Source organism: Ictalurus furcatus, chromosome 19 (genome assembly GCF_023375685.1).
Source record: "Ictalurus furcatus strain D&B chromosome 19, Billie_1.0, whole genome shotgun sequence".
NCBI lineage: Eukaryota > Metazoa > Chordata > Actinopteri > Siluriformes > Ictaluridae > Ictalurus > Ictalurus furcatus.
In genome coordinates this window covers 515,576-534,998 of record NC_071273.1, presented here as the reverse complement: position 1 = coordinate 534,998, position 19,423 = coordinate 515,576, and the positions used below count along the sequence as shown (strand labels likewise).

At 36.6% G+C, this 19,423-nt stretch overlaps 1 protein-coding gene across 1 annotated transcript in view; it reads right to left on the bottom strand.

Annotated features, from left to right (window-relative positions):
• Positions 1-7,941: 7,941 nt before the first annotated feature.
• The window catches only part of LOC128623058 (NLR family CARD domain-containing protein 3-like), a 37,987-nt gene continuing 26,505 nt past the window's right edge, over positions 7,942-19,423 (bottom strand). Inside the window, exons 4-6 of the mRNA XM_053649922.1 lie at positions 15,818-15,991; positions 9,826-9,999; positions 7,942-8,668 (exon numbers count right to left, since the gene is read on the bottom strand). Coding sequence (XP_053505897.1) covers positions 8,662-8,668; positions 9,826-9,999; positions 15,818-15,991 — 355 coding nt within the window. The 3' untranslated portion in view covers positions 7,942-8,661. The remainder of the gene's footprint in view (positions 8,669-9,825; positions 10,000-15,817; positions 15,992-19,423) is intronic.

The window sequence follows — 19,423 nt, the reverse complement described above, 5'->3', positions numbered from 1 at the left end:
TAAGGCTGTAAATTTGATGCAGGTGTGCTTAGAATGAATGTGAGTGTTCTGGGAATTGCAGTCCATGGCGGCCATGTTTGTAGGCCACAGTGCAGGATGGGAAATGTAGTCACTGGTTTGCTGTGATATTACAGTCTTGCTGAATTGGATGGTTCAGAACTCCTCCTTTCCATTTTATGTCCACTCAATCCATTTTACCATGGCACGTAGTTCTCATTTTTAAGTATTTACAGTGTGTGATTTATGATGGAAGTTTCAGAACAGAGCAGATCATTTTTGCAACATATGATTCAAATTCATGATTCAAATAATTGTTTGATGTTTTAACTACATCCTAATAATCTTATCACAATTTTATTTCCATTCATGATTCCATGACAAAGTAAGTGGTTTGCCTTGTTTTTTCCCACCACATTGTATTAAATATTAAACCAGTGTTTCCCAATGGGGTGCCATCTGATGAGAGCAGGGGTGCCATGTAAAAATCCTTCAAATATTTATAAAATGCTAAAATATGTATAAGACATTTATACATATTTAAACATATATATATATATATGATAAATATCTGAAGTCTGAAATAATAATTCCCTCCCCCTCGACCCCCCTCACTAGCCTGTCAGCAGCACGTCAACAATATGCATGTGTTTTATCCTAATAATTAGCATGTGATGATGTGCGTGTAGTGCAAAAGAATATGGACAGATTTCTTAAAAGAAAATCCCCAGATGCTTCTAGACCATCAACTTCATCCTCATGTAGCTAAAGCCTTGTTTATACTTCTGCCTGGCTCCGCACCACGAGCCTCCACTGACTGTGCGCACCTCCACAAACGGACAAGGCGTTTATACTTGATGTGCTCGCTGTTGTAATATTCTTTGAAACGAAAGGGGGAGACTCGAAGTAATCATCCTATAAACCAACAGGAAGTAGCTGAGAGAAGTAGTAGTTTGTCGGGACAACCAAAGCAACGCTTACAAACATGGTGTCTCGCATTGAGTTGCTGAATGCTGAGGAGGAATTTTTGTGTTGACGATGTTTGTTTTCAGTACACTTCACTAAAACCCACAATATGAAAAAAGAGCTAAGAATCATATAAGAATCATATAAAACCCAGTAAACCTTGAGATTATCACTTGTCACATTTCAACAAAATAAATGTTTTTTTTATATATATATAAATAGGAGAACATAAAACTAAATTGAACAACCTCGATTTTTATTAAACATGCTTTGCTTTCATTAAATACACTTATTATTTATTGTAGGCTCAATAAATAATTTTTGTAAATGTTAGCAATTACTGTAGACATAAGCAAAAAAATGGGAGATTCCTGCAAATGTCATTTCTCACATTTACAAAATCAGGTGACTATGTTCACCCATCATTGCAAATGTCTCTTTATGTATAGAGACAAAAGAAAGATATTTCAGAATGATCACTCTATATGGCCGGCCATCAATGTGACTGTCTCTATTTATAAAGACAAAAAAAGAGGTTTAATCACCATCTGAAAGTATAGTGACTGTGTTTATTTGTGAAGACACTGATGAATGAAAACATGGTGCACCCCAAAAAAATTTTCAGCTTTGCCTTTATTCTTTCAACAGTATGTACAAAGCAAATCAAAATCACTATTTTTAAAAACCTTTCCATGAATTTTGTGCCATCTGGCGATCTCTGTGGTCCCGCATGGATGGATCATAGAGAAGCCTGTAAAATCATAGTTTTCTGCAAGAGTTGCCTCAAAGTCATTCATGCCGCACGGCAAGTTTCAAGAAATGCCGTACAAACCACCACGTAGAATGAGGCCTCGCGCACTCAACATGCTCAACCACCCACTCTGCAGTGACATAATTTTTGCCGCGTACTCCCTCACGATATTTCGGATGCGTCAAGTATAAACCAGGCTTAACACTGTCTAGCATTAGTGTTTGTGTAGGGTGCCACAAATTAAAAAAAAAATTCAAAGGGTGCCGTGACTGAAAACAGTTTGGGAAACGCTGTATTAAACAACCATTAAACAAATCCTTATAATTTATTTAAGTGCAGTAATAGCTATTGGATTGATACTGTATTCCCTTGAAAGATGACACACCCCTGACTGAATGGTCCCTAACACCACCCAACAGATCCTAGCCAGACTCCCTGCCTCTGTCATGTGCTGAAATGGACATAGGTGGGGCTCTCCTCATTGGGAGGACTGGAAAGAAAATCAGTCAGTGCTGCGCAAATGCACACTTGGTGCACCAAATAGTCACAGCCATAAAGAATGTAATACTGGTGGATTACATGAATAAATATCTGATTTTTTTTTGCTGCAAGGTTGGATACAACCACCGTATAACTTTTTGCAGGATCTACCACAAATACTGTGTGGTTGATTACATTAATGTACTGAAAATTTCAAATTAACAATGTAATGAAACAAATATTCATTAATGAATTTATGTTTACAAAATACCTGAGATTCCTAATGTAATTACAATAAAAGTAATCTACTAACCAGAAACTTCCTCCAGTGGGCATTGTCAATATTTACAAGCGGAAGTATTGCCTGGTAACTGCCAAAGTTCACCTATGAAAGAAATTTTATATTACATTTGTATTGTGAACCATCACTACATTAATTTTTTAAAAATAATATTCCAATCTATCCTTAACTTGACTGTATGTGTCAGACATATAGCATCACCCCCTCCACAAACACACAAACAAAATTGCATTTCCACACTATAGTCTAGCCCCTCCAATTATCTTGCACAAACTTTGCCAGAAAAGCTGCTGTCTTTCACCAAAAAGAATCACACCAGCTGTGTAGTGGTTAAGAGTATATATGTTATTCAACATGTCTAGCAGATTTGCAGAAAGTTGAAACAGGCCTTCAATGATGTAGATAAGGGAATTGACAAGACATGTAAGCTGTTTGTGCTTGTATTTCCAAATGTATTTTTGTATTTTTAAAATTGAAACAAATATTAAAACAAATATTAAATAATTGCAACTATGTTACGAGAATATAATGCAAACTATACCTATACTAACAGATATTTAGCTATACCTGGCCTGTCAGCTACTGATGTGGTCGAAGTGTATGCAGCTCAGTGTGATGGATTATAACAGATTGCCTTTTGGTTTGTGAGGGGAGCACAGAGACCACAATCTCTGTGTCTTTCTGTTTCCGCAAGGATGTGAGCTGCAGGTCAGAAACATAAATGTAAACCAAACACGACACAAAGTTAAACATATAAAAATCAGTGTGTTGCAATTAGTTTTTCTCTATATGTTTTTTGTATTAATATGTTCATTCTTCTTTCAATTGTATTGTTCAAATTGTTAATTAAAAGCTGTCTTAGGTGGAACAGTTGATGTAGAGGTTTCATCTTTGGAGATAATCTTCTCACAAACTGTTTTCATTGCCTTGACAGTTGAGGCTTCATTGTTGACCAGGTTAATTGTGAGGAGTGTACTTGTTGCTGACCATAGTATACTTTTATAGAGCTTACAATGATTTCTGAAGTGTTAGAAGGAAGTTTTTAAAATGGTGATGTTAAACTGCTTTTAAAATGCTCCGTAGTGCTTGTCTTACTTCCTAATCGGCAATGGAAACCAGAGATGTTTAATGATAACACCATGATTTAGAAATGTATTATCTGGTATGTTTCATACAAGGACAAGCATAGAAGTGCAAAACATGAAGGCAATATATGTTGAATTAACATTTGAATGTTTTAATTTTTATTTTATTATTTTGTTTAAAATGTTTTAGCATTCATCTTAGTGGTTAGCACGTTTGCCTCACACCTCCAGGGTCAGGGGTACGATTCCCACCGTGGCCCTGTGTGTGCGAAGTTTGCATGTTCTCCCCGTGCTGCGGGGGTTTCCTCCGGGTACTCCAGTTTCCTCCCCCAGTCCAAAGACATGCATGGTAGGTTGATTGGCATATCTAAAGTGTCCGTAGTGTATGAATGGGTGTGTGAGTGTGTATGTGATTGTGCCCTGCGATGGATTGGCACCCTGTCCAGGGTGTACCCCGCCTTGTGCCCCATGCTCCCTGGGATAGGCTCCAGGTTCCCCGTGACCCTGAAAAGGATAAGCGGTATAGAAGATGGATGGATGGATGGATGTTTTAGCAATGTTATGAACTTCTTTTTATATTTCTATATCTTGTCTTTTATGGTTTGTGCACTAAAAAAATAACATAAAAAACACTCAGTGTGGAACTCAAAGTTAAGTTCAGTCAGAAGCATAAACTGCCAAACTGACATGAGATCAGGGATCAGGTGAAACGCCCCTAGTACCAAACTGCAGAACACGGTTTCAAACAGCATGACATAACGAAACATTAGTTCAGCTTATATCACTTGACTTTGGCCTTTTGAAAACTGTTCCAAACCAATGATCTCAGTGGTTCCTACTGTCCTGTGTTTACAGACTACTTCCTGTTTACAAGTTTGCCTGCATCTTGGTTTTGTTTTCCCATATAGATTTAAAGGATGATCTAAAGTATCTGACCTCAGTTTTGTTTTATATGACAAGTTTAATCAAAATGACTTGCACTTGGATCTCTTGGCTCCTGTGTATGTTATACCTCCTTTCTTGATTCTGTGGGCTTTTGGATGCCTTCTATTTCTCTTTGGCTGTTTCAGAAATGTACCCATATACTGATGATATCAAGGTCCCCCAGCAGGGATTACCTTGGCTGTTGGGAAGCAATATCATTTTGTGTTCCAAGGGGACTCTCAGCCAATGAGGAATCAACCTATCAACACTGTGGGTACAACACAACATGTCAATTCTATTTTTGTAATGTATAATTGGTTTATCCATTACCGTTAACTCTTTGGAAGGTGTGACAACATTACATCTACAGTATACCTTCTTGGTAGATCGCTGGAAAGGGAATGCCTTGTGTATTGGAGTTACACATCTCCCCCTCTTCTTTTGATTGTGTTCCTTCCATTTTTTTTGTCCACTCCAAATATCTGCATAAATAAGTGAGAGTTATTTACAGAAGCAGTCATTAAGAATTTAAATAGCTTTGCATAGCTAATGTAGACATAATGCAGTGAGAAAAATATGATGAAAATACTGAAAATACTGACATAATGTATGAGAAAAATATTCTGCATCATAGGACACCACTCATATTTTTAATAAAAATACAATTGTTCTTGATTTTTTTTTTTAAAGTAAATGAATCCTCTTGACATATTTTTGCAAATTATCGCCCATATCCTAGAAGTTATAGAGACAATTTGATTTACTAATGTAGGTGTCAGCAGGGCATGTTGCTACCCAGATCATGTGGTGTTATTTATTTATTTGATGTGTGTGTGTGTGGGGGGGGGGGGGGGGGATGGTAATCCCTACGTCATATATATATATATATATATATATATTTGTTTGTGTTTACAATACAGAACATGCGTAACGCTTGACCACGACTGCTCAAAAATGGGTCGATGTTTAATTGTAGTCAGGCAAACAGAAGCAGTCCGGTGTATATTTCAGTGTATTTCAGGCATCGAACTTTGCAGGCATCTAACCAAATTGGCCTGGTTGCTATGGAGGGAGGAGTCACATAGGCTTACCCTCCCCATGGTCATGATTAGTGGCCCTCACTCTCGGTGGGATTCATAGCACAGTTCCAGTGAGAAGATGAGCAGAGCTGGCTGGCTCAGTAGTGGAGGCAACCGAGGACAGTCACCCTGAATTGAGGTGAGTAGTTGTGCCACCACAGGGAGCCTAAAAAGTTTGAGGAATGGGAAATGTCAAATTGGGAGAAAAGGGGAGGAAAGCATTTCTATAAAAACTGAAAATACAAACATATATGATCATTCACAGATAAATGTTTGAACAGCCTTTATACTAATTTGCGACAGGCACAAAGACCTAGAGGAAACAATGGCCTAAGCATTGTTACTGTTGAATGTTCTGTTTTATTAATCAGTGATATAGAATTTGTAAATATATTTATAAAATGCTACATTTGTATTGCACAACTAAGATATGAATAGTGTCCATCACAGAACAGTGATTTTTGTCCCCAAAATTTATTTTCTTGTCTCTTGCACATTCTTCACAATGGACTCGGTTCAGAAATAAAGTTCTTCCTGGTGTGTCCTCTGACATGTTTACAGACTTGACGTGTCTGGGTTCAGTACGAAGTTGTTTTGACTTTGACACAATACCACTAACTGCTCATCCTCTATATCATGTTGCAGTGAAACTTGTCTGTGAAAACAGAGGGTTTATTTTCAGTAAATATCTGAAGTTAGAAAATAACACAGTGCACATGACATTTCAGAGGTCTTAAATTTTGAAATTAACAGATTTGATTTTGAGTGAGGGACACTAGGAAATGGCATACTCTTATTCTGAAGTGAAATTAGTGTATGAAAACAGAGGGTTTTTTTTTTAAATAAATATCTGAAGTCACAAAATAACACGGAGTGCATGTTAATTTTAGTTAGCAAGTTTTATTTACTTATTTATTTGACCTTTTTTAATATGCATTCATTTGGTTTGATGTGTTCTTATATTGATTGAGACTGAGTGACTGAATCAGTGTAAAATCACATCAATGAATGATTGGTTTTGTTTTTAAATCTGTTTGCACGCTATTATCGCAGTGATTAGTATATATGCGCATCGCAAATTACTGTTGGGGCTGGCCTGACTGTATTTTTTGGAAGTGGAGGCTGGCTTGACCGCAGTGTTTTCTTGGAGTAGAGGTGAGTTGCTCTTTCTCAGAGCTAGCATATAAGTGCAATTTACCACACTGACTATAGCAAAACAACAAACAAAAAAGCATAGGAAACTCGATACGTAGCTGAATCAAGCGAACAAATGCGCTAATGTTAGCTAGCTACCGACTGAGCCACTGAAATGTCTTAACTGTTCAGCAGATAAAAAGCCATCTCTGCATCAGTCTTCAACCTCTTCAGATCTCTGAGTTTTCACCACCTTTCAAAAGCCATGCTGATATTTATTCTCGATTTAGCACGGGCTCTATCACTTTCCCTGTTTGACTGCCGGCTCTCCACAGTTTTCTTGGTTTTGACAACAGCTGATTCCCCAGATGTCAACGATAACTGTGTTTAGAACGATCCAGATTAAATCAGCCATCTAGATGACAAGTTTAAATTCTAAGCAACTGTTGTAAGAACAAGCTACAAACACTCCAACATCCTCAGCACCCACACATGCAACCACGGAAAGACGAATAACATCAAACTGACATTTGCCTCGAAATCCAACCTGACAGCTCAAATTATAAATCATTGTTTATAAGCTTAACATTCAATGTTCTAATCAGTGTAAGGTAAGGTGATAGTTTTGAACACTTTTATGTATTTTTTATTTTCAATAATTGATTTATGTTAATTTTTAAACCAAAAAAATGTTCGTACTGAAGCTTTAAAATTAACTTCCTGCCATTTTATCAAAAATTTACTTGACTTTAAAGGTTATATATTGCACAAATAAAACAAGTCAAACAAACTTTTGCTCCCTTGAAATAAAATGTTGATTTATTTATAACATTTTATTTGTTTCATGCAAGAGAGCTTAAATAAATTGTCAATCTAAACATTAAAAAGTGCACATCTCTACTATATATATCTAAACGTCATATCTTGTTCTTGAAAAATCTGATTTTGCAATTCATTTATCACTACTATGCCTAAAGGACTAATAGACCTTAAATTGCTCAGACCAAATGTAGTACTCTAATGAGAACACACTTACAGTGGATATAAAAAGTCTACACACCCCTGTTAAAATGGCAGGTTTTTAAATAAATAGATAAATCATGTCAAAAACTTTTCTACCATTATTGTGAAAATCTAACCAATAAATTAAAGTGAAAAACAATAAGAATCATTTTAGGGTGAAAAAAATTAATAAATTAAAATGGTCACTGAAAAATTGTTGAGTTAAACATAAACCCAGTTTGGGTCGATTCTGAAATCCAGCGTTGGGTACAGTGTTGTGTGGTGCTGGGTTGTTTTAACTCAGCAAGTTTGGGTTATGATGTTGACTCAGCATGCTGGGGTGATTTTAACTACAAAAAGCACTTTGTGCTACAAAAACACATAGTGTGACAATATATTTTGTTTTTACACAAATTTATTTTTGAAGAACTGTTGAAAATTATTCTGTTACAAAATTCATGTTAAATACTCAAGTTCAATTTCAGCAACAAAAATAATGACAAGATTGTATTTATGTATTTTATTTCTTCAAAATGTATTTGATACCATTATGCAAGCACTTAGATACAATATAATTTTAGTTATGTATCCAGCAAAACAGTTATACCATACGTGTATATGTGTTTAAAAAAAAAATAAAAAAAAAATATTACAATACTAAACAAAGACTAATCACAAACATAGAAAAATCACCAATTAAAACTAGTTTGTTAGTTCTGGTCCACTAATTTGATTAAATAAGTGGCTGCAATGGAACATTAATTAATCAAAGGACAAAGTGATAAATGTTACTTGTAGTGAGCTTCCTAGGGTCTTCCTCAGATAAACTCCCCAGATGCCAATCCTGTCCGGTCAGAATTCCACCAATGTCTTGAAATTGTTTCCTGTCCATTTTAGCTCTCTCTTCCACTGTCTGGGTTCAGCTCGAGTTTCTGCACTTTTTTACCTGCTGTTAAAAATAATTAAATAATCCCTCAGGTTTTTTATGTGACAAGTCCAGGGAATTTTATCCAGGGGTCAGAGGTCATTATACTCTCAGTGTAGAATCATGTGCAGTCTGATTCACTGTGCACGATGAACACACACTTCTCATGTCTCTGAGTCTGTTTAATGTGTTATAACTAAATGAATGATGTGTTTATAAATGTGTTCTCTATTCCCTAACATGGAAATGCAGGAACACCGGGGTTTTCATCACACACACAAATGTTCATCACAACCTGAATATAAAAGAAAAACATGTGAATTAATAACCACAAACTGGACTGTGGCACTTCATGATCAACGTGTAATCATCTCTGCTCCAAGAGAAACATCATCTCCTGTTTGTAATTAATCATTCTACATTTCTAAATTCTTACTACCATCTGTGTTATAACATTTAGCGAGAACAAATGAAAACTTCCACAAGTTCTAACAGGATAATGAGCAGATATTTACCCATCACATCTCTGCTCTTATCCAATCACACGCTTTGGAGTTTTTTTTAAGTAATGAACACTACTGTATCAGTTAGCTCTTATTCTACATTTATATTTAAGTGCAGACTTTAAGAAGAAGCCGAGGTGAATTTTACAGGAAAGACAGAAGACACGGTGTGGAGGTAGGGTGCTGGAAGAAGTGTCAGAGTGAGTAAAGTGGCTGCTTAAATCAAATATTTGTGGCATAAAAAATATCATTTTAATTAGCTTTAATGAGAGTTGAGAAGAAAGTGTGCTGCTGATCAGAAACAGGGAAAAACAGAGATCATCTTGTTCAGACAAAATCAGCAGTATGAAGTCAGAGATAGCAGGCTGTCACAAGGAGACAAGATGTTCATTTACAATCACTCTCATGCACTCATTTACCATATTTTGTAGACTCTGTCTGACTCCCTGTCTTCTACCTTCACATGAAGCTTAAATCAACACACTTTACTGATCACAAAACAGCATTAAAGACAATTGTTAGAAAAAATCTGATTAAATAGAATATAGTGACATTTCTAAAACTGGCTTTATTTCCTAACCTGGTAAGCTGATATTTATTGGAACTAAAGATAAATGTACAAATTAATGATTAGTCTTATTTTTTTTCCAACATTTATCTAAAAAGGTCATTACTCACTGCAGTGTCTGTAGTTTGTAATGTTCATCATCCTTTAGAGCAGAGAGCAGCTTCTTTCCTGAGTCTCCAATTTTATTCTCAGACAGATTCAGTTCTCTCAGGTGTGAGGGGTTTGATCTCAGAGCTGAAGTCAGAGCAGCACAGCCTTCATCTGATACACCACACTTACACAACCTGTAGAGAGACACAATGACACAGTGTTTGTTGGAGAGCAGCAGTTTCCTCTGTTAAGTTCTTCTTTAAACAACATTATTGTTCAGTGTGTTTTCTTAAAGTTGACACATTAACAGAGACTTCAGTGAGTTCTAGAGATTTCTGCAGGTCTTTTGCTTGTCCCCTTTGGTTTCTTCAGTCCTTCAGTATTACACGCCGTGTTCATGGAGTGATCTTTGCAGGATGCCTGGATCTCAGCCAGAGGTGCAACACTGGCTTTCCTCTGGTTGTAGACAGTTTGTCTTATTGTGGGCTAAGTAACACACACTAGGTCTTTACAAATGTTTCCCATCTTCACACATTTGAAGCCAGCAGGTGCTCACGCTGTGGTCTGTGTGGTCTGTCTGTGTGGCCTAATGTGTATATATATATGTATGTATATATATATATATATATATATATATATATATATATATATATATATATATATATATATATATATATATATATATATATATTATATATAGCCACTTCCCATTTTGTGAAGTTCAACAACCTTTTGCATACACACACACACACACACACACACACATTATATATATTATATATATATATATATATATATATAGATAGATAGATAGATAGGTAGATAGATAGATAGATAGATAGATACATACAGTGGCAAGAAAAAGTATGTGAAACTTTTGGAATTTCATGGTTTTCTGAATAAACTGACCATAAAATGTGATCTGATCTCCATCTAAGTCAAGGGTATTGACAAATATAATGTGTCTAAAATAATAACACAAAAAAAATTCTGATCCCTCGTGTCTTTATTGAGAACAACCAAAAAAAACTCATAGTGCTTGTGGAAAAAGTATGTGAACCCTTGAGTTAATGACCTCAAAAAAGCTAATTCTCGTTAAGAAAATGAGTTTGGAGGTGTGGACTACAGCTACTTTGACTGATAAAAACCCCTCAAACTTTTGGAGTTTGCTCTGCACAAGAAGCACACACTTATGTGAGCCATGCCTCACCAAAAAGAGCTTTCAGAGGATCCACGATCAAGAATTGTTGATTTCCATAAAGCTGGCAAGGATTACAAAGTGATTTCAAAGACGTTAGAAATTCACCAGTCTACAGTTAGGCAAACATTATACAAATGGAGACACTTTGGGACTGTTGCTACTCTACCAAGAAGTGGGCGCCCAGTCAAAATGACACAAAGAGCACAACGAAGACTCATCAATGAGGTAAAGAAACAACCCCGAATTACAGCCAAAGATTTGAAGGCATCATTGTAACTGGCTAACATCTCTGTTCATGAGTCTACAATACGTAAAACACTGAACAAGCAGGGTATCTACGGCAGGACACCACGAAGGAAGCCACTGCTTACTAAAAAGAACATTGCTGCACGCCTGAAGTTTGCAAAAGAGCACATTGACACTCCACAGCGGGATTGGCAAAATGTTTTGTGGACTGATGAAACTACGATTGAACTATTTGGAAAAACCCCACAGCACTACATGTGGCGTAGAAAGGGCACGGCATATCATCATGAAAACATCATCCCAACCGTAAAGTACGGTGGAGGAAACATCAGGATTTGGGCCTGCTTTGCTGCATCAGGCCCTGCCCAGATTGCAATCACTGAGCTGAAGATGAATTCCCGAATATATCAGACAATTATTCAGGATAATGTGAGAATGTCTGTACGTCAGCTGAAACTGTGTAGAAGTTGGGTGATGCAACTGGACAATGACCCAAAACACCAGAGCAAGTCCACAACAGAATGGCTTCAGAAAAACAAAATCCACCTTTTGGAGTGTCCAAGTCAGATCCCAGACCTCATCCCAATAAAGATGCTATGGAATGACTTGAAGAGAGCCGAACACATGAGACGTCCAAAGAATATGACAGAACTAAATCAGTTCTGCAGGAAGAATGGGCTAAAATTCCTCCTGAATGATGTGCAGGTCTGATCCAGAGCTACAGGAAGCACCTGGTTGAGACTATTGCTGCCAAGGTGGGGTCAACCAGTTATTAATTCTAAGGGTTCACTTACTTTTTCCACTGCCATTTTGAATGTTGAATAAGTGTGTTCAATGAAGACATGAGGGGTCAGAATTTATTTTTATCATTATTTTAGGCACATTACAGTTGTCAATACCCTTGACTTAGATGAAGATCAGATCACATTTTATGACAAATTTATTCAGAAAACCATGAAATTCCAAAAGGTTCACATACTTTTTCTTGCCACTGTATATATATCTATCTACAGTGCATCCAGAAAGTATTTACAGCTCTTTAATTTTCCCACATTTTGTTATGTTACAGCCTTATTCCAAAATGGATTAAATTAATTATTATCCTCAAAATTCTACAAACAATACCCCATAATGACAGAATGAAAGAAGTTTGTTTGAAATATTTGCAAATTTATTAAAAATAAAAGAAAACAAAAAAAGCACATTTACATAAGTATAAAATACTACATTTCTCAGCCGATACAATAACCAATTATTCAGAGTGATATCGGCCGATACCGATAGTTCTGCTTTTTATGCATTCCTTTAAATTAATAATAATTAACTCCACAATTCTGAAAGAAATGCAAATAAAAACTTTATTCTCTCTATTTCAACAAGTTGTTTCACAGTAACTAGTCTCCTAAACAGAAAACACATTACTCAAATTAACATTAACACATGAGCTAAATTCTGAAGATTAAAGTAAGATTTCTTAACTTATTGAATGTTATTAATTCATATTAAAAGAATTAATTGACTGAATTTTTTTTTTAAAAAAACCTCCTGTTAGTCTCACATTCACTCACCACAAACAAAAGCATTTCAACTTCATCACTGACATCAAACTGGTAATATATAGGCCTAATATAAACCTTTTTTTGAAGATATTAACTCATATTAACATTAACTGCATATGAAATATACTACTCTACAAATATATTTTTTCTGTGCAATATAAACCTTTTTTTGTCACTCATTTAAATCTACAGTGTACTGGCCCTTAAAATTCAACAGCGTACTGGTCCTTAATTCAGCGCGAGCAGAGTGGGGGGGGGGGTGATGGGGACTCCCGATTCCCGTAAAATTTTAGCAGTACAGAGATTACAAACTGCAGTTTTGTCATCATTCCACACAAGAGACATCATCTTTACACACAGCACGAAATCGATGTGTTTGCCCGCCCTCTTTTGATTGACAGCATATAATCGGCCCTGATCATCGGATGTTTTTAAACTATAAGCCGATAGCGGGAATAATAGCCTTTATTGGCCGATACCGATTACCGGCTGATAAATCAGTGCATCTATATATGTGTATATATGTATATATGTATGTATGTATGTATGTATGTGTGTATATATATATATATATATATATATATATATATATATATATATATATATATATATATAAAACAAAAATTGTATTTATGCATTACTTTTTATGGATGCAAATAAAGTAGGGAATGAAACTACAGTCCTGAATTAATAATAAAAACTCCCTTTCACTGCACCTTATGGTTTCTCTTACTCACTGTCTTTAATCATATTGTTTTACTTTTGATTCTACTGTTTTAATTAGACATTACAGATCTTACCGCGAGTGAGGAGCAACATGGCCTCATTACTAACAGATCACTTCCTTTATAATAAACGACAGAAGTTACACTACAAGCACGCAAATAGAACATATAATGACAATAAACTTAAATTAAACTAAACCTTTTAAGCAACTCACACCAGTTTCCCCTGCCCCTTGAACACAGTGGAGCATTTTGGATATAAACATAAATTTGTGCTCGTGGATCATTGCCGTATGTCTGTGCTACACAAATTCTGCTTTGTAAAGTTTGATCTTCTTCAGGGTGTTTAATATAAAATGGTCCCCTGCCTTGGAGGACTTGGAGGTCGCACACTTTCTTTCTGCTGTCACTCGATGATTACACCTTGGACTGATGGTGACTGTGGTCATGTTGGAAATAAAAAGTAATGTTGGCATAAAAAGTAAACTGAAGAAAGTCATTGTGTGTTACTCTGGGTATCTGCTAAAGCTAGTGGCATCGCATTACGTGCGTATGACGTCATGCGCCACTGACTAGGAAGCGGCTTATACTTCCGGGTGGTAAAAAAAACTAATGTGTTCCATTTGAGATGATATTACCTTTCTAAAATTCATACACTAGACCAGTGGTTCTCAACCTTTTGTGAGCTCTGGACCCATAGAATATTTTGAAGAATCCACAAGGACCCCCTCACTCCACAACAATTATAGGCTATATATTAAAAGAGTAATTTCTATATATGTTGGCTTATTTTATTAATATTTAACATTAAGAATATTAATAGTGGACATTTAAAATTTAATCAAAACATTTCAAGATTATATTTTTACATTTTATTGTTGGTGTGACATTTAATTTGACTCTCTGAATTATCTTTTGTTTATTTTATCCATCAATGCAACACTTGACCTTGTCTACCAATCATAGATTTTTGCAAATTATCATTTCATTTGTAAATAAATGTAAAATAAATCCATCAATTGATTGTCAGCTCAGCTGATGTGATATTTGTGAATGCATGCGAATAACCAAATGTATTGATTAATTTTAAAACATCTCATTTTAATATATTTTGATGCATTTAACCAAAAAAAAAAACAACATATATTATTTAAACATTTTTAAAACTTTCCCACGGACCCCCTGCAATTACACCACTGACCACTAGTGGGTCTGCGGACCCCCTGGTTGAGAAATACTGCAGTAGATGGTAGAGTACACAGTGTATAGTGTAAATGTATAGTACTTCATTTGGGATACAACTTTAGTATTTCCTCTCCGAGGCGTGTTTTCAGAACAGAAGTAACGTAACGAGTAAATGTACCGCGCACAGACCAACTAATTCGATAACGAGATTCGTTGACAACGATTTTCATAATCGATTATTATCGATTTCATCGATTAGTTGTTGCAGCTCTAATATATAATATATATCACAAATGTGTGAACTATATTGTGTACACCCCTGTATGTGAAATGTATAGCATTGGGTGGTTCTCGGCCTCCACGTCATGTATTAATATAGTGTGACACACACCTGTCAGTGTCTGTACATTAAAACATACAGTAGTGAGCATGCACTGTGATCTTCTCTCATACAAACACCTATTGATCCTGTTCTCAACATCAGCTCTGTTTTACTATATGAATGTATTTGAGTTTACTTATTCTTTACTATTGAGGAAAACTGCATGGTTTGAATACTACTTGTTTATTGAGCTGATATCTGGCAACCCTTTTCATAGTGGCTAGAAGAAGATGTACTGAATTAACTATTTCAGTTTTAAGAACAATAAAAAAAAAATTGACAAAAGTATTGTTGCTGTGACTTATGAAACTCTCTTTTGCTCCTTATTAAATTTAGATGTCTTTACCTTTTAATATGTTTTATATATTATTTTTTTTAGATCATTTCCACATCACTGCTGCTTTTAAACTCTGCAGCTCACACACAGTGCATTTAGTTTGTGTCCCAGGTGCAGTTTGTGTGATTAGTTGTAATGTTTTAGTACATTTCACAGTAATTTCGGACACATTGCAGTCGCATCAAGTCACATCTTGCAGCTTCTCACATACGTACATCTGATCCGAAGACTTTGTGACAAATCATCAGTGTGCAGTGAAAGGAAGTTTCCTCCTCAGGACACTGATGATGAACCTAAAACTTCTGCTTCAGTCTCACTATTAGAGAATGTGTTTTACTGAGTAGCAGGTCATGTGACTCTCAGAGAGATGATCTTACCTCAGTTTCTCCAGATTACAGCGAGGATTCTCCATTACAGCAGAGAGACTCTTCACTCCTGAGTCTCCTACATTATTATAGGACAGATACAGTTCTCTCATGTGTGAGGGGTTTGATCCCAGAGCTGAAGTCAGAGCAGCACAGCCTTCATCTGAGACACCACAACAATCCAACCTGTAGAGAGACACAATGACACACTCTTCATCAACAGATTTTTATCTTGGTTTAAGATTTACTTTAAAGTTGATGTATCACCCATTTATTCTAATTAACAATGTAATTAAAAATGATCATACTGAGTGTTATATTTAGTTTCTCTCATCTGTTGTGTGTGATATTAAACTATCAGCAGCTGAAGCTGAACAAAGAACACCAGACCGACCATGTTCAATTTTAATCAGAGTGAGAGAGAGAGAGAGAGAATTTTTGAATTTCAAATGCCCTTTATTTACATGCATTTACAAACTACAAAGACATACTAAGTCCTTTTGATTACAATTAATTAATTAATATAAGTCAATTAAAGATAATAAAGACTGACGGCGCGGTTCACAGGTGCCATTTATATATTACATGACGCGCTTAATTGCCACGTCACCTGACCATGGCAGACCTATAAATAGGCATGATGTTACACAAGCTTCAGATGCCAGTCACGCACGAGGGTGCTTCCCCACAGCATTGAGCTAACGAAACGTGGAGTTACCTTTGAAATGGAACAGGGTTACCCAGACGTTTTCAAGAGCAATCACGGAGATATAGCTGGCTGAAAAATTCGGTTTGGTAAAAAAAAGTTTGGTATTGTTGGAAAGCTCATTTCCTCTAGCGTCATGATAGCAGGTCTAAATATGGTCATTTCCTTTTTGGAGCTCACCAATACTGAGAAACTACAGGCTGATCTAAACCAGGAGACAGAATTTCATTGGTTAATTTCATTGTGATGTGTTCCACTAGCTTACAACAGACATCATTACCATGCAAAAGCATAAAAAAACAGACACAAGCAGTTATCCACAGCTCGAATAAGTAAAGAAAGAAAGAATAAGAAAACAAACGTTAGTGCATCGAGGTGTAAAATATATGCGGTGAATAAGGATAGGAATATCTCCTCTATCTGCCCTCCTCTCATTACATCTCTCTCTACAATATAATTCACACAAAGAAGTCACATACAGTTTATATATAGTCAACTGTGTAGTAGAGCTTTGGGGGAAATGACAAATGAGTTACTGTTACAAAAAAGTGTTTTTTGTAATCATCTGATTTCTAAACAGTAAATATGAAAATTTGCAATCAATATCTTTAACAGCCATTTTCTTAAAATGAGTTTATTTCAACACTGAACTAAAAATGTCAACTTGTGTAGTACTTACATAAGCTATACTTTCATTCCGGTTCGAGTACGTTGTTCTAATAAGCTTTGAAAATAACAATAACATGAAATCAGTCACTGTTTTGACAACAATGTTATATTTTTATTACTATTGTTTTAATCTGTTATTTGATCTCCATTTACAGACTAAAAGTCACAGTTTCACTCGTTTTGCACCACCTGGTGGTAATTTCGTGAATGACTTTCACATGTGACTGGTTTTTTATATTTACCGCCGTGGCCTTGTACACATGCTGGTAATTAGACATTCTGGTCGACTACCTACTGTATGTGATATTAGTGTGCTTTACGGCTCCATCAACAGGAGTGAGTGTAGCAACATTTCACTACAATCAAGATTTCAGCTGGTTGAGGCAGCCGAATATGGATCAGATTCCGATTAGAGGATCAGGAGTGGAGAAGAGATTCTTGATAATGAAGTATTTATTTACAGTCTTAACTATACATCCGAGGTATGCAGCTGTGATATGGTATGGTCTACAGACGGAAATAAAGAGAAATAATTTACAATAAATATTCATCTGATATGTATGTCTCGCTGCACTAATTACATTCAAATCAGTAGACATAGTACAAGAAATATATTCAACATAACTATCGGTATCAATACTCACAATGGAGTTAACGAAAATACAGTAGTACACTGAATAATACACAGCTATAAAAGATTGTATAAAAAAACTCTCCCGCGTATCGGATCAAAACACTAGCATGGCTAGTGATGACTTGGCAGGTAGATTAGTTTGGCAAATTACAACCGAAATAAAACACAACAATATAAACATTGGAAATTACCAAATAACCTGCCAGATACATACTAACAAGATATAAACGCACTTACACGTCTTGAATGAACACATTACACAGAACATAACCAGCAGCATGTAAGAATTAGCAGTCATCTTATTCGATGTGCGTCGCTAATAACAGAACGTGCAGGAAACGATAACGAAACATTAGTTCCTAGGGCAAGATTTCTGACAGCTGCCACCAATTATCTTTCAGGATAATTGTACACTCTAGGAAAGTCTGACTGAAGTATCTGTGTCATCATCCTCAAGGTGAGGAAGTGGGATCAGCCGGACAGCTGGACGGGTGTAGGTATTCTCCTTGACCATGACTCTAGCGATACGAACTCTACCGTCGGCCCCAGCCAGGGTCTCCATCACTGTGCTGACAAGCCAAAGCGCCCGTGGCAGCTGGGGATTGACAATAAGCACTACTTCACCTACTGTCAGTTCTTTGACATCAGTCTTCTACTTATGATGACCCTGCAAGCCTGGGAGGTAATGGCGAATGAAGGCAGTCCAGAAACAGTCAGCCAACACTTGACTATGTCTCCACCTCCATTTTCTGAGCAAGTTGTTAGAGTCGTACAGGACCTGAGGTAGAGAGGCATCACGGCGACCCATAAGAAGTAGGTTTCGAGTCACTGGATCAAAGTCTGCAACATCTGAGGATACATGGCCAAGTCTTTTCGCATTCAATATGCTCTCAACTTCCACCAGAAGGGTTTGCAGTACTGGTTCTGGTTTTGGTTTGCAGTACTGGTTTTATTCTCGCATGATTACACGCAGTGCTGTCTTAACTGATTTCACCTCATGCTCCCAGGTTCCCTCGAAGTGAGGAGCACTTGGTGGATTATGGTGGAACCGGATCTTCTGCCCAGCCAGCAGCTCCTGAAACCTTGGTGACATGGCAGTGAAGGTCTCTTGTAGTTATCGATAATTTCCAATGAAATTAGTGCCATTATCGCAAAGCAGTTCCATGGGCTTGCCTCGATGTGCTATGAATCGATGCAGAAAGAGCAGGAATCCGTCCGTGTCCAAATGTTCTAAAATATCCAGATGCACACACTGTGTTATCATACATTTGTTTATAATCCCCCATCTTTTCTCTTGGCGATGACCAACTTTGACTGTGAATGGGCTGAAGCAATCTACACCAGTAGAATGGAAAGGTGGCTTACACAGGTTCAGCCTGCAGGTTGGTAGATGCGCCAATCGTGGAGTTTAAGGCTTGGTACGCCACCGCTGACAGTCTTGACAGGTGCGCTGCTGCTTACGAATACCTTCTCTGCCTCAAAGTACCCAGTACTGGTGACACAGTTCAGCTAGGACCCTTTCTGAGCCCAGGTGAAGGAGTCCCTGATCTGTCTCCTTAATTAATAGCTTGGTGACGGAATGGCCAGGGTCTAACACAATTGGCTGTAT